Below are 13,537 nucleotides of genomic sequence, written 5' to 3'. Positions count from 1 at the left end.
ACAAAGTACCGTATCTAATCACATTTAAATTATGCCGACACCGTTTCCAGCCTCTAAATGCAAAATTTCTTAATTTCTCATGAGTAAGATTATTTCGCACAATTGAACTCAATGTAAATGAATTTTCATTTTCCCTAGAGAAGTGGGGAACATACTTGATCCGGCTTATTACGAACCATATTTGAATGCGATTCACCAAACTGGCACTTTTCCTCTCCCACCATCGCAATGGAATGAACTCATCCCATCTCGTGAATTGTCGACTAGTTTCCCGCCTTCATTTCTCATCCGTGACCGTAACTGAGAGGAAGAGCAGTTTCTCTGATAGTAGTTTCTCCTTTTCCTTTTAAGCACGATAAGTTTGTTCTCCGGCGTTCTCGCAAAGAATTTTGAAACTTTGGGAAAAGTAGGTTAAAAAAAAATAAAACTCAGTGTTTGGAAAAATTGTTATGCTGCATCCAGAACACGCTCAAAAATTTTAACATTTTATGTGAAAGTTTTTTCTTCAGTAAGAAACTATCAAAGGCAACATTTTTCGGAAAAAACATTTTCAAGCGGAAAAATGATTTTTCACTGTGGATTATTTCTTCTATGTCTCATTGTCAGAATTAATGCCTTGGAACCTGGCAGTGGTAAGTAAAATATTTTTTTTTTGTTTCCCCCAGATATTTGTATTTAGGTGGAAGCATGTTCTGTTCTTATTTAGAAAAGTGCTTTATGGGGTAACTGTGGATAAAATTATACATCATACTCAATTTTGCAGAAGATATTAAGAGAATCCTAAGAATATTTTTTTTATTATTTTGCGTTAAATCACATGCATTTATATTTAAAAATCAATGTTAGTTCTTGTTTTATGTCTGTTAATATGTAGCAAATTTCAAAAGTCATATTAAAAATATTAATTCTCACTTAAGAATTTGTTTAGGAAGAATGTTAACTTTTTGATAATCATTAACAAGCTCTGCTCACATTCCAGTTACGCACCAGTGGATGCAAATGAATACAGCTCGCATTACAAATTTACGAATGACAAATATCGCACAGCAGTATGGTTAATATGACTCCCTTTCTTTGGAATGTCACTTGTAATAATTCAATATACTGTATTATTTTTTAAATATATTTGCATTCCAAGTTGTGCTGAAAACTGTTAACGAGCTGAAAACTAATTGATTAGTTAACGCAATAAATCGTCTTTCCACATGTTTCTGACACAAAATTAGTTTTCCGTAATTTTAATATCCTTAAAGATTTAAAAAGGAGTTTTCTTCCCCCGTTTGCGATTATATGCATTGAAGTAATACGTTATTTGGGATTCTTTAAGCCATATATTTTATGGTAGCCTATACATGTGAAAATATATTTAAAAATGTTGATATATAAAACTATAGCGCCAAAATGATATGTAGTAAATGAAATGCAGTTATAAAAAAAGGACTCAAAATTCTTAATTTAATTTAATTTAGTGAATGTTATTTATGCAAAGCTATTAATTAGTTAATTAAATAAACTATTAAAATATTTGGAGGTGTTGACATGATGCATGAAATATTATAGTTTAAACATATAATTAATATTCAATTCCAAAAAGTTTAATTTATATCACAGGATGTATTTAATAATAATATTTGAATTATTAAAGCATTCTAATAATTTATATTTTCGAAACATAAGCCGTTATTTCGATGTTGAGCCATCTCTTCGGCTTCAGCATTTAGACAGAAATAAAAGTTAAAAAGTTACGACATTAGTCTGAAAAAATTAAATATACTATTTAAAATACTGACTAGCATTATAAAGTCCATAAAAATTTAAAATAAGTTTGATATATCAGATTCCCCTATGTTTTAACTGAGATCAAGATTTTAACTGAACCGTAATAAAATTATAAAGTCCATAAAAAATTAAAATAAGTTTGATATATCAGATTCAACTATGTTTTAACTGAACCTAAGATTTAACTGTATTATATACTTATACGGTTTTCCGTAAGTCGAATAAATAAATCTCTAAGTTACATGGAAGAATATGTTTCATTAGGTAACTTAATCACAATTTATGTTTCAACGGAATAAATATATTTATTGTTTTAAAACGTAAAAGTAGTACAATTTAAAGTTCAGTGATATTTATATGAAATAAAATTGTAGTACTCAAAATACTTTTAGAGGAAATGTTTAAAATCAGAGCAGCTAATTTCTGATTCCTTAGCTTTAATGCTGCTCTGAAACATGTACATTTATAGTTAGTCTGATCCCTGAAAGCAGTTAAAAGTGAGTATGAAAACTATGGGAAATTAAGGAGAAGATTCCACTTATATATAGTGATATTAAAAAAATTCTTTAATATATATGTACCACGAAAATTTTAAATGATATAAAATTTGGTTTATCAGATTACTTTCGTAAGTTAAGTAAGTTTTGTAAGTTCGTTCGTTTCGTTTTGGTTTACTCATTGAGAACCGAACCGACTGAACTTTAAGTTATGCGTCCCGTTTTTGTAAAATATGGCGTACTATATCACTAGCACCAGAAATCCTGTATTAGTACTGTGCAGTGCATATTGCGAACGGATCAGAGAATTTCAGTGATGTTTATAATGAGTGGATAGTACGTTTTGCTAAATATCTGATACACTATTATTGCATCGTATTATAATATTATGCAGCTAGAAATACCCTTTTATATATATTGTTAACCAAAACCAAGGTAAAAAGCATAAAACTTAAAATGATGAAATGTTTTATTTATTGCATTATTTTATTTATTTATTTATTTGCATATTTTCTGCTCAAATGAAGGGATAGTAAAAACGTTTGATGGCCGAGTGAAAAGCAGATGAATGCGTTTCTAAAAATATAGCATCAATCGTTTTTAATACAATGCATTAATTTATTCATCTGAAGCCCTGATTCAGAGCACTTCTTTATATTGTCGGATTATCAAGTACAGCCTTAGGAATCAAATACATTGGAAGCTTCAACTCTTCGTTTAAATACCTTGGAAAGAGCAGATGGCAACAATTATTTTCTTAAGACCCAAACAAGGAATCAATAGATTTCAGGTTCGGTGATTGATTTCGCCATTCGTTTATTCGGTGAAAGAAAATACTGTTAATAAAATATAAACATTAAATAGAGAAATTCACACTCATTACAATTCTCGTTCAGATATGAGGGAGCATTCAGGCTCCTTTAGATATAATGCATGCCAGTACAGATCCGCAAACAAATATCTAGTTTGATTTTCGGATGATATCAGAACTTGTATTGGGCAAGTTCTGCCGCGTTAAGAGGAATTAATTTCTGCTAAATTGCCCTTTCGTCTGCGTTAAAGGAGTGACATGTCATTTAAAGAATTATTTCAAAGATATTTATAATGGAAAAAAAAGAAAAGTTTTTCCCATGGCAGAGGGGCAGGCAATATGTATAAAACAACTGTTTTGCCTTAGGGAGAAAGACGTTATATACTGAAGTGCGTCCTAGATATGTCGTGAATATATTTGTATGTCTAAAATAGGTAATATACTTATTTTTGTTAGTTTATTATTTCTTTATAGCCCAGTGTGGCGTTAACCCAGAGCTATTAGTCTCGAAACGGCATTTTGCGTCCTCTTTGCTATTTTATGGTATGAAGGGCTGTATCATATTTCAAATTGTTGCCACTAAATATTATCGCCCTGTATTATAATTAAAGAAATTAAATAATGAAGAACCAACACGAATGCATTTATATTTCTTGCACTGTGAAAAAACAACGATACATAGAACCATCAACTTATGAATAACGTAGTCCTCCACCCGAATATGAGCACCTGGAAGCAAGAATCTTGAATTTCGATTTTTTTTTATTATTTGCCCAAATAAGCGTTAGCTCAGAAGGGCTATTTGTCTCAAAATGGCATTTTGGGTATCAACACTTTAAATGTCCGGATCACTTTTAAAATATTATCGTCCTGCATTATATTTAAAAAAAAACTAAATAATGAAAAATTTACGTGAATTTATGTGTGCTTCTAGCATTGTGAAAACCAGCGGTGCCTAGAGTCATCAAATTCTAAATAACATAGTTCTCCACTCGAACATGAGCAACTAGAAGCCCGAATTTCGAATTTGTTTTATTGTTTATTTCATATTCTGTAAAGTTTTAACGAATTTTTGATTAAAGAACTCAACAATTTTAAACCGAGCAGCGGCAACAGTGTAAAGAACAAAACATTTTTATCTCCAGCGCGCACGACTGTCTAGCGGAAATTCTAAAGTTATGCTGTACTTAAATACTTTTAGCACTATGTGGCGTTAGCGCAAATGCTATGCGCTAAATATGTAATGCAATTGTAAATGAAGAAAACGCCCATTTTGGCGTAATATAAAATCTGAAACCCTTCAAATCTCTCCTTTTCTTATTTTTTAAACTTTAATGAATCTTGGATTAAGAAATTCAAGGATTTCAAAGCGAGCAGCGGCAACACACTGTACGGAATAAAACATTTTTAACTCTAGCGTACAGGGCTAACTATCGGAAATAAAATGCTGTTTTTAATTATTTTTAGACAAAAGGGGGGTTAAATATTTTTAGCCAAATGCTCTCGAAACGTGCATGTATATTTAAAAGAAAAAGACGGCCTTTGCGGGTAATATAAAATCTGAGAGCTGTCAGATTTTTTCCCCTTTTTTCTTTATTTTTATCCTAATTTTATTCAAATATGAATTAATTTTCAAATTTTTTACACGACATGCGCATAGATTTGTTTTATATAATAATTGATCTATTAGATATAACATAATTATCCAAATATCAGATACTTGGATCATTTGGATTTTTGTCTAGCCAAGTAACACTAAAGTTGCATATAATTTAATTTTCGTTTTTACGTGCTTTACTTGATTAAAATTATATATAGTGCAGCGGTAAATTTGCATTTTCGAGAATTTGCATTTTGAAAAATATACACAGTATCAATATATTAGTTTGCCTAGATTATGCGACATAATATTTAGAGAGTAAACTTTAATTCAAAAGCAAACTGTTCTAAATATGTTATATAAACTTCTTCAAAAATGTTATATAAACTTTTGCGCAAGGAATTTTTATCTGATAACATGCAATGTACCTGCTTAAGTTTTCTTTCTATTTCAGCCTTGTGGCATATTTTGCATTATGCTTTTTGAGGGAAATTTTATTTTTAAATCTTGACATTTATTTTTTTTTTAATTTTAAAATAAGTTAATATGAAATGAATAAAAATTTCTCCTCACTTTTATTACGAAAAATATATACAGAGGATGTTCACACATTTTAGAGGATTTTGATTTGTTGTTAAGAAACAATTAACTACTTTAAATTATTTTTAATAGCTTTTAGACGTTTTTGAAGGTATAAATTATCGTCTGCTATTTGATAGCTTTGTCTTCATGCAAAATAGCGTTTTTAAGGAACTATTGATGGAAGGCTATGTTTGTTCTCTTTCCGAAGAAAACTATTTGCATCTAGTCATTAAAACTTTGTGAAAGCAATGGTGTTTCGATACCTAAAGCTACTATAAATAATACTGTCAACAAGAAAAGAAAAAAAAATATAGTTTGACTTCGACGAAAAAAAATGTTTCAAAATGTATCCAATAAAGAAATGGAATGTTTCGAATGTTGCAAAAATAAGAACTGAATGTTAAAAGGATATCCGCCAAGTCAAAGTACCGTTAAAATACTCAATGTCAAATGAAAACAACGTAATTAATGCCTACTTGAATCTCAAAAAGGCGAAAAAATATAATGTGCATCATCTTCTCCACGACATATCACCGAACCCAGAAAGAGCTTCAGAATTCCTTATGGGAAAGATTTATCCAGAAAAATTTTGTCACAACAGGAATAAATACACCCATTTATAAAATGTCTGCAACAATAAGAAAGCCTTTTATTATCATGAAAGAGGAGGAAGAAAAATTAAAAATCGTTCAACATTCTAAAGAATGTTTTTCAAAGGAAATTCGAATTGTTACTGGTTTTTCATATAACCGCAAATTAAAAATAGCGAGATTGGACAGAAATGATGAGAATAAGGAATATATTTTATACGTAATTTTCAAATATGAAATACCTTTTGCTTACCCACAGTGCTTACATTATTAATTTTACTTACAATACTGATTATCAATTAGTAGAACTGCATCAAGACAAAGCAAGCAGTCACACATAAAAATCCGCTGTTAATTTCCTGGAAAAAATGGAACAAAAAACGGGTAGAGAGGCTACACGCTTCATTCATATCTTACTAAATGACCTAATAATTACCTCATGGATATTTGCGCTTTTGGTCTTTTAAAAGGTGGATTGTCCAAACGTCGACTTACAACGCTCCTTCGACTTGCTTCCTCCGTCGACTTACTTCGACTTAGACTCATTCGTCTTTCTCCTTCGACTTAACTCCTTCGACTTCCTTAACTTCAAATAGAATGGTATAAAGTACATCTTCCGTTAACACAAAAGGGTTTATAGTGTTAAAAATTGCGGTGTAGAATGATAGTGAAGAATAAAGGTTATCAATTATCACATTTCAAATACAAATATTTTAGGTCAAATATTTCCGTAAATACAATAAAATATCGTCTAAAAAAGGTGCGAGCAGTCTCTGAACTAGGTCTACAGAATAAAAATGACCCAATTATCGGAAATTTTCGAATAAGAAGACTGGATCGATTCTAAGTTACTCATGATGCCTGGAGCTCTGTTGAGAACTAAAAAAGGACTTTATCAACAAATAATTTTTTGACAATTTTAGTAGTGTTTTATTTATTTTTGTAAATATTAGATATTTAAAATGTTAGATGTATTAAAAATATAATTTTTAAAAGTCTTAAATCATTTATTTGCTTTAGCGAGACCCTATTTTCTCTTAACGTTTCTGTTAGACAAAATTAGTATTACTTTTGCGTAATGAAACTCGGCAACATCAGAAACAAACGAGCGCCAAACGATATATTGGCGAGAAACGATTCTACCTATGGTTTTCAGATGCATATAAAGAAGTCTTAAAAAAGATTTTGCGCTAACATTGTATTTGTGCTTCATTCTTTTCAGCATGTTTTCCTTTTTACGGAATATAGTACTGATAATATTGCATAATAGGTAAGCATGAAGGTATAAAACTTATAAATAAGCTTCTTATAAGTTCTTTATTTCAACACTTCGATTTAAATGTTTGTAAAGATTGTTAACTTTAATTTGTAATATATTTGTGTTCTATATGAGTAAGGCAAACTTTCTAACTTGTTAAATAAATATTTCATAGTTATTCTAACTTATGATTCTTTAATAAAACTGTCCTAAATAGGGGATAATGTACTCAAAATGCTTATATAATGATAATGCTTAACTGTGTTAAATGCACGTCATACTTGTTTCATATCCTTAATATTTTTATAGGATGTAAACTTCAAATATACACAAAAATGATAAAATTTACCATCTTAAAAAAAAAGAAAAACTTTTTTATGAAAAACATAGAAATTAAATGAAGACAAAGCAAACAAAATGTTGCCTTGGGTAATCAAAATCTCTAATTTTATCTTTTGTCAATTGCCATCGTTGAAACATAACATTCTTATTTTTAATACCGCTCAAATTTATTAAAGTTATTAATTTCATCGTATTTTTAACTATTTTAACAATTACGCCGTCGAAAGTCAGTGCATTAAAATTCCGTTGATAAAATAAAGCGGAGCGAATAATAAGAAAATTCATAAAAATGCAAGTTTTAATCTCCTAGAAAATCTCACTGATACGAAGAAGCACGGAATTCAGTTTTTCTATTATTATCGTTTTTTAATCTTAAACTTAATTTAAATTCATCGCGAAAGTTTTTTATTTTTAAATATGTCAGTTATTTAAGAGTGAAAAATCTGGGAGTACACGAGTTCACTGATGTGTAAGAAGAAGGTTGCACTTAAGAATACCGAAATTTTTAATACCCGTATATTTTGTGCGATTTTAACGCCGTATATAAAACGTATCACGACATTAATGCACATGCATTGTTATATTGATGCAGGCGTGGTTTATAGCTTCGAACACAAGACATTAAGATTTGGAAATTGCACAAAATAAAATATTCGACAAGAGAAAGAATGAAAGATTTCAGACTTTAAAACGGCACCAGAGAGTGTATTTTAAGGTCCTAATGCTTCCTCTCAGCATCTCAGGTTACGAATCTGCTCCTGACCTCATTCCCGTTAACACAGTTTTTTTAAGCTTTATAATTAATGTACACTGCCCCCCCCAAAAAAAAGAGACAGTTCTGTATCTACCGTTTTACTGGGCGATTGACGAAATTCAACTTGCGATTTTTATGTCTCGAAAACGTGACTTAGGATATGTATTTGATTTATGTATAGCATTGTCCTAATATAGGTATTCTGACACAGAATCGAACTTTTTCTGAAATGAAATGCTGATGTTTCTCCATATTTCGATTCTACGACTATGCCAAACTGCCAAGTTATACAAAAATCGCATGAGTAGTTTTTAAATTATTAACTCTCTAGTTCCTCAGTGTTAATTGAATTTGATATATATTTATTAGTATCTCTTTTTTTATTAAACGTATTGATTCTTCATTTCATAGTTCTAAATTTAGGTTAATTCTAAATAAAATTCGATAATAATTGGAAATATATTATCATTCATTTTTTAAATTTGTATTTTTAAATAATTTTTATAAATTTTTCGAAAAAACGTTTGAATTATAACCTATAAAAGTTTTGCCATCATGTTAAGATAAAGGTGAACTTATATTTTGGCACGTTTTGAAATTTGACGTATTTATTATAATCCATAATAACGAAAATAGGGTGCACGTGCTTTGTTAAAATTACTTGAAACGATGAATTTTCTCCCCGTCGTGCACAAAGAAAAAATGCAAAGAAAAGTATGTAACTATAAATGAAAGTTCGCCAAGTGAATTATTCTCGGCGCAAACTGAAAAACATTTGCCAAAATAAATGTTTAAATTTTTCCATAAGTTTCTCACCCAAATTACAAAATTTAATATCTAGGCATAATTTGAGTCGTAGAATTGAAATATGGAAATACATTGGTATGTTATTTCAGAAAAAGTCCGATTTTGTCTCAAAATGCTTATGTTAGAACTATGCTATTTATAAATCTAATATATATCTTAAGTTGCTCTTTCAAGACATGGAAAACGCAATTTGAATTTCGTCAGTCGGCGCAGTAGAACGGGCGTTATAGAACTGTCCTATTTTTTTTCGCAGTGTACTTATTATATACTTTTTATATTTTAACAGCGATGCTATTTAAGACACAATAACACGCCGAATAAATACTAATTCAGAAGTCAAACAACAAAAATCAGCGTTATATTTACCAAATTTTCACAGGACTAGTTTCGATGGTTTTACCGAACCACCATCTTCAGCTGCAAAACCGCAAATGAACCAGATAGGAAATAATGATTAGATAAGATAAGAAAGCCTGGACAAGAATAAGCAAGTGGCGCCATCTGTTGGTAAAACCAGAACTAAAACATAATTTCTTTAAAGGCCGAAGGCAAATTTGGATTGGAATTAGGATCGTTAACTAGAACAGAAAGATTTTTATGAATGTGAAATGCCTCTAGAAAATCCAGTTCTCCAATGGAAGATGTTTTTTGAATAATTTTGGCAGCAGAAAAACTGAAAGTGTGGTTTTTGGGACCAACAATGTTGAGCAACAGAAGACTTCTGTGTTTCCTTTTTTCTAACATATGCCTCATGTTCCTTGACGCGAAATTTTAAGGCTCTCTTAGTTTGGCCAATGTAAATTAAACCACACTGGCAAGGAATCCTATAAATACCCCAGGAATTCATATCCGGAATGGGGTCCTTGAGTATGGAATTCGGAATTTTATTGATGGGAGAATAAACAACCCGAAAGTTAAATTTCTGCAAAATATGTGCAACTTTATAGCTAATTGATGGAAAGAAGGGAATGACAACAGAATTTTTATAATCTCCTAAAACAAGAGTGTGCCTTTTAGTGTGTTGAGATGAGAATTTTTTAACTGCTTGATTAATAATGTTGGGTGGAAAGCCCCTGTCAATAGCTATTGCTTTTAAATAATTTAGTTCTTCATCAAGGGCTAGTTTGGAGGAGCAAACTTGAAGAGCACGGAAAACATAGGAATAAAATGAAGCTAACTTTTGTTTAGTCGGATGACATGATTTAAAGTGTGGTGGAAGGCAAACCGATGAAGGTTTACGGTAAACCGTAGTACTGAAGTTGGATGTGTTACGTGTGACCAGAATGTCGAGAAACGGAAGAGAATTGCAAGTCTCAAGTTCAAAAGTGAACTGAATAGCAGGATCAATAGAATTGATTGTTGAAAGAACTTTATTTAAATCATCTTTATTACCTTCAAACAGAGTAAAAGTATCGTCTACGTAGCGGAACCATGCCGGGAAGTTTAAAGTTTCAAACAATTTTGATTCATAATAATGCATGTAGATATCAGCCAGGATGGGACTGAGGGGGCTTCCCATGGCTAATCCCTCAGTTTGCTTGTAATATTTATTTTGGAAAACAAAATGTGTTTGTTTCAAACAGAGTTGAGTGAGAGAAATTAGCTCATCAATTTCGATGCAAGAGAAATGAAATTCGCGAAGTCTGGTTTCTAGACATCTTAATGCACCCTCCACTGGGACATTGGTGAATAATGATTTTACATCAAAAGAAACCATGAGTAAATTACTAGGAGAAATGTTTTTAACTTTTTTTACAAACTCTATTGAATTTTTTATGGTGTAAATGTTATTGTCTAATAGAGTTGAAAATCTAGAAACTAAATATTTAGCTAATGGATACGAGGCAGTACCTACATTTGATACAATAGGACGGAAAGGAATACCACTTTTATGAATTTTGGGAAGAGCATATAATCTGGCACAATTCGCAACAGATGGGATAAGTGAATGTTTTAAGTTGCCTGAAATGATTTGCGAAGATTTGATCGCAGTTTTTATTTTTGACAAGTCCGAAGGTGAAGGATCTTTAGGGATCGGATTATATGGTCCTTCGTTTAAGAGTTTAGTGACACCATCGATGTAAGTGTTCCTATCCATGACGACTATCTGGCCACCTTTGTCGGCCTTTGAAATAATAATATCCGGGTTAGAATGAATTTCACGCAATGTAGCTCTTTCTCTCGCAGTTAGATTTGGTTTCAAAGGTTTATTATTGAATTTCACATTATGAGCGATAAGATGCCTAATCATTTCTTTCTGTGAATCTGAAACTTTACTGAACTTGAAAGCTTTTTCGATAGGAGCCAAAATCTTTGGAATCGAGGGTTTACAGGTTTGTGAGAAGTTAAAATTATATTTTAGAATTCTCTCTTGTTCTTCTGAAAGACTAACATTAGAAATATTAACTATTGGCTTGATGTTTACAATGGGAAGATTTTTTGAACTACTTGAACTGGAAGATTGTAAAAGAAGTTTTTCGAATTTAACTGCAAGGGTGTTTTTATGACGGTTAACTGCATTCTCCGTTCTAGACCAAGACTTTTGTTCAAGGGCAGTGAATTTTGGATATGATTTAGCGAGTTCCAGATGAAGCTTATAGAGTTCACGTTCAATTTTGGACAATTGTTGACGTGTATCCCTTATGACGGACCGAAGTAAGGCAAGCTTGCAATTTAACAGAATTCTTGAAACGCGACTCGAAGGTTTTTGAATAGATTTGATTTGAATAAAATTTGGGATCAATTTTTTACATTTACATTTAAGTAAAAAGTCCAGATGATTCAGGAATTTTTGCCGTTTCAGGCGTAATTTAGTGAAAAGATTAACGGATGAAGGCATGATAAACAATACAGAAAATCAAACTAAATTAACTAAACAATAATAAAGCACACACAAAACAGCAGAAAAATCCCTCACTGAAATTAATAGAAAACAAAACGTAAGCAAAATGCATGAAATCAGACAAGCAAAGCACAATATCCAAATATACAAAATATAAACACAACTTGAAAATTGCAAAAAAGCACTTACCGAAAGTCATGCAATCACAAAATGCCGGCCACACCACGTGCAAAAAAGAAAGCAAAAAAAAAAGCCTGTTTGGGGCTTCTATAATTAAGACACAATAATACGCCGAATAAATACTAATTCAGAAGTCAAACAACAAAAATCAGCGTTATATTTACCAAATTTTCACAGGACTAGTTTCGATGGTTTTACCGATCCACCATCTTCAGCTGCAAAACCGCAAATGAACCAAATAGGAAATAATGATTAGATAAGATAAGAAAGCCTGGACAAGAATAAGCAAGTGGCGCCATCTGTTGCTAAAACCAGAACTAAAACATAATTTCTTTAAAGGCCGAAGGCAAATTTGGATTGGAATTAGGATCGTTAACTAGAACAGAAAGATTTTTATGAATGTGAAATGCCTCTAGAAAATCCATTTCTCCAATGGAAGATGTTTTTTGAATAATTTTGGCAGCAGAAAAACTGAAAGTGAGGTTTTCGGACCAACAATGTTGAGCAACAGAAGACTTCTGTGTTTCCTTTTTTCTACCATATGCCTCATGTTCCTTGACGCGAAATTTTAAGGCTCTCTTAGTTTGGCCAATGTAAATTAAACCACACTGGCAAGAAATCCTATAAATACCCCAGGAATTCATATCCGGAATGGGGTCCTTGAGTATGGAACTCGGAATTTTATTGATGGGAGAATAAACAACCCGAAAGTTAAATTTCTGCAAAATATGTGCAACTTTATAGCTAATTGATGGAAAGAAGGGAACGACAACAGAATTTTTATAATCTCCTAAAACAAGAGTGAGCCTTTTAGTGTGTTGAGATGAGAATTTTTTAACTGCTTGATTAATAATGTTGGGTGGAAAGCCCCTGTCAATAGCTATTGCTTTTAAATAATTTAGTTCTTCATCAAGGGCTAGTTTGGAGGAGCAAACTTGAAGAGCACGGAAAACATAGGAATAAAATGAAGCTAACTTTTGTTTAGTCGGATGACATGATTTAAAGTGTGGTGGAAGGCAAACCGATGAAGGTTTACGGTTTACGGTACGATGAAGGTTTACGGTAGTCTCAAGTTCACTTTTGAACTTGAGACTTGCAATTCTCTTCCGTTTCTCGACATTCTGGTCACACGTAACACATCCAACTTCAGTACTACGGTTTACCGTAAACCTTCATCGGTTTGCCTTCCACCACACTTCAAAAAACATCTTCCATTGGAGAACTGGATTTTCTAGAGGCATTTCACATTCATAAAAATCTTTCTGTTCTAGTTAACGATCCTAATTCCAATCCAAATTTGCCTTCGGCCTTTAAAGAAATTATGTTTTAGTTCTGGTTTTACCAACAGATGGCGCCACTTGCTTATTCTTGTCCAGGCTTTCTTATCTTATCTAATCATTATTTCCTATCTGGTTCATTTGCGGTTTTGCAGCTGAAGATGGTGGTTCGGTAAAACCATCGAAACTAGTCCTGTGAAAATTTGGTAAATATAACG

General features: G+C 31.6%; 1 protein-coding gene across 2 annotated transcripts in view; it reads left to right on the top strand.

The window, feature by feature from the left end:
* The first annotated feature begins 307 nt into the window (after positions 1-307).
* Positions 308-13,537, top strand: part of LOC118185611 (protein turtle-like) — an 886,541-nt gene continuing 873,311 nt past the window's right edge. For both annotated transcript variants that reach the window (XM_085818674.1, XM_085818673.1), the window contains exon 1: positions 308-632. In XM_085818674.1, the coding sequence (XP_085674800.1) occupies positions 563-632 (70 nt within the window). In that variant the 5' untranslated portion in view covers positions 308-562. The remainder of the gene's footprint in view (positions 633-13,537) is intronic.

Source organism: Stegodyphus dumicola, chromosome 6 (genome assembly GCF_044657685.1).
Source record: "Stegodyphus dumicola isolate Sdum_Otavi_A_Nest chromosome 6, ASM4465768v1".
Lineage (NCBI taxonomy): Eukaryota > Metazoa > Arthropoda > Arachnida > Araneae > Eresidae > Stegodyphus > Stegodyphus dumicola.
The sequence above is the reverse complement of the archived record's forward strand: the minus strand, read 5'-3'. Positions and strand labels throughout refer to the sequence as shown.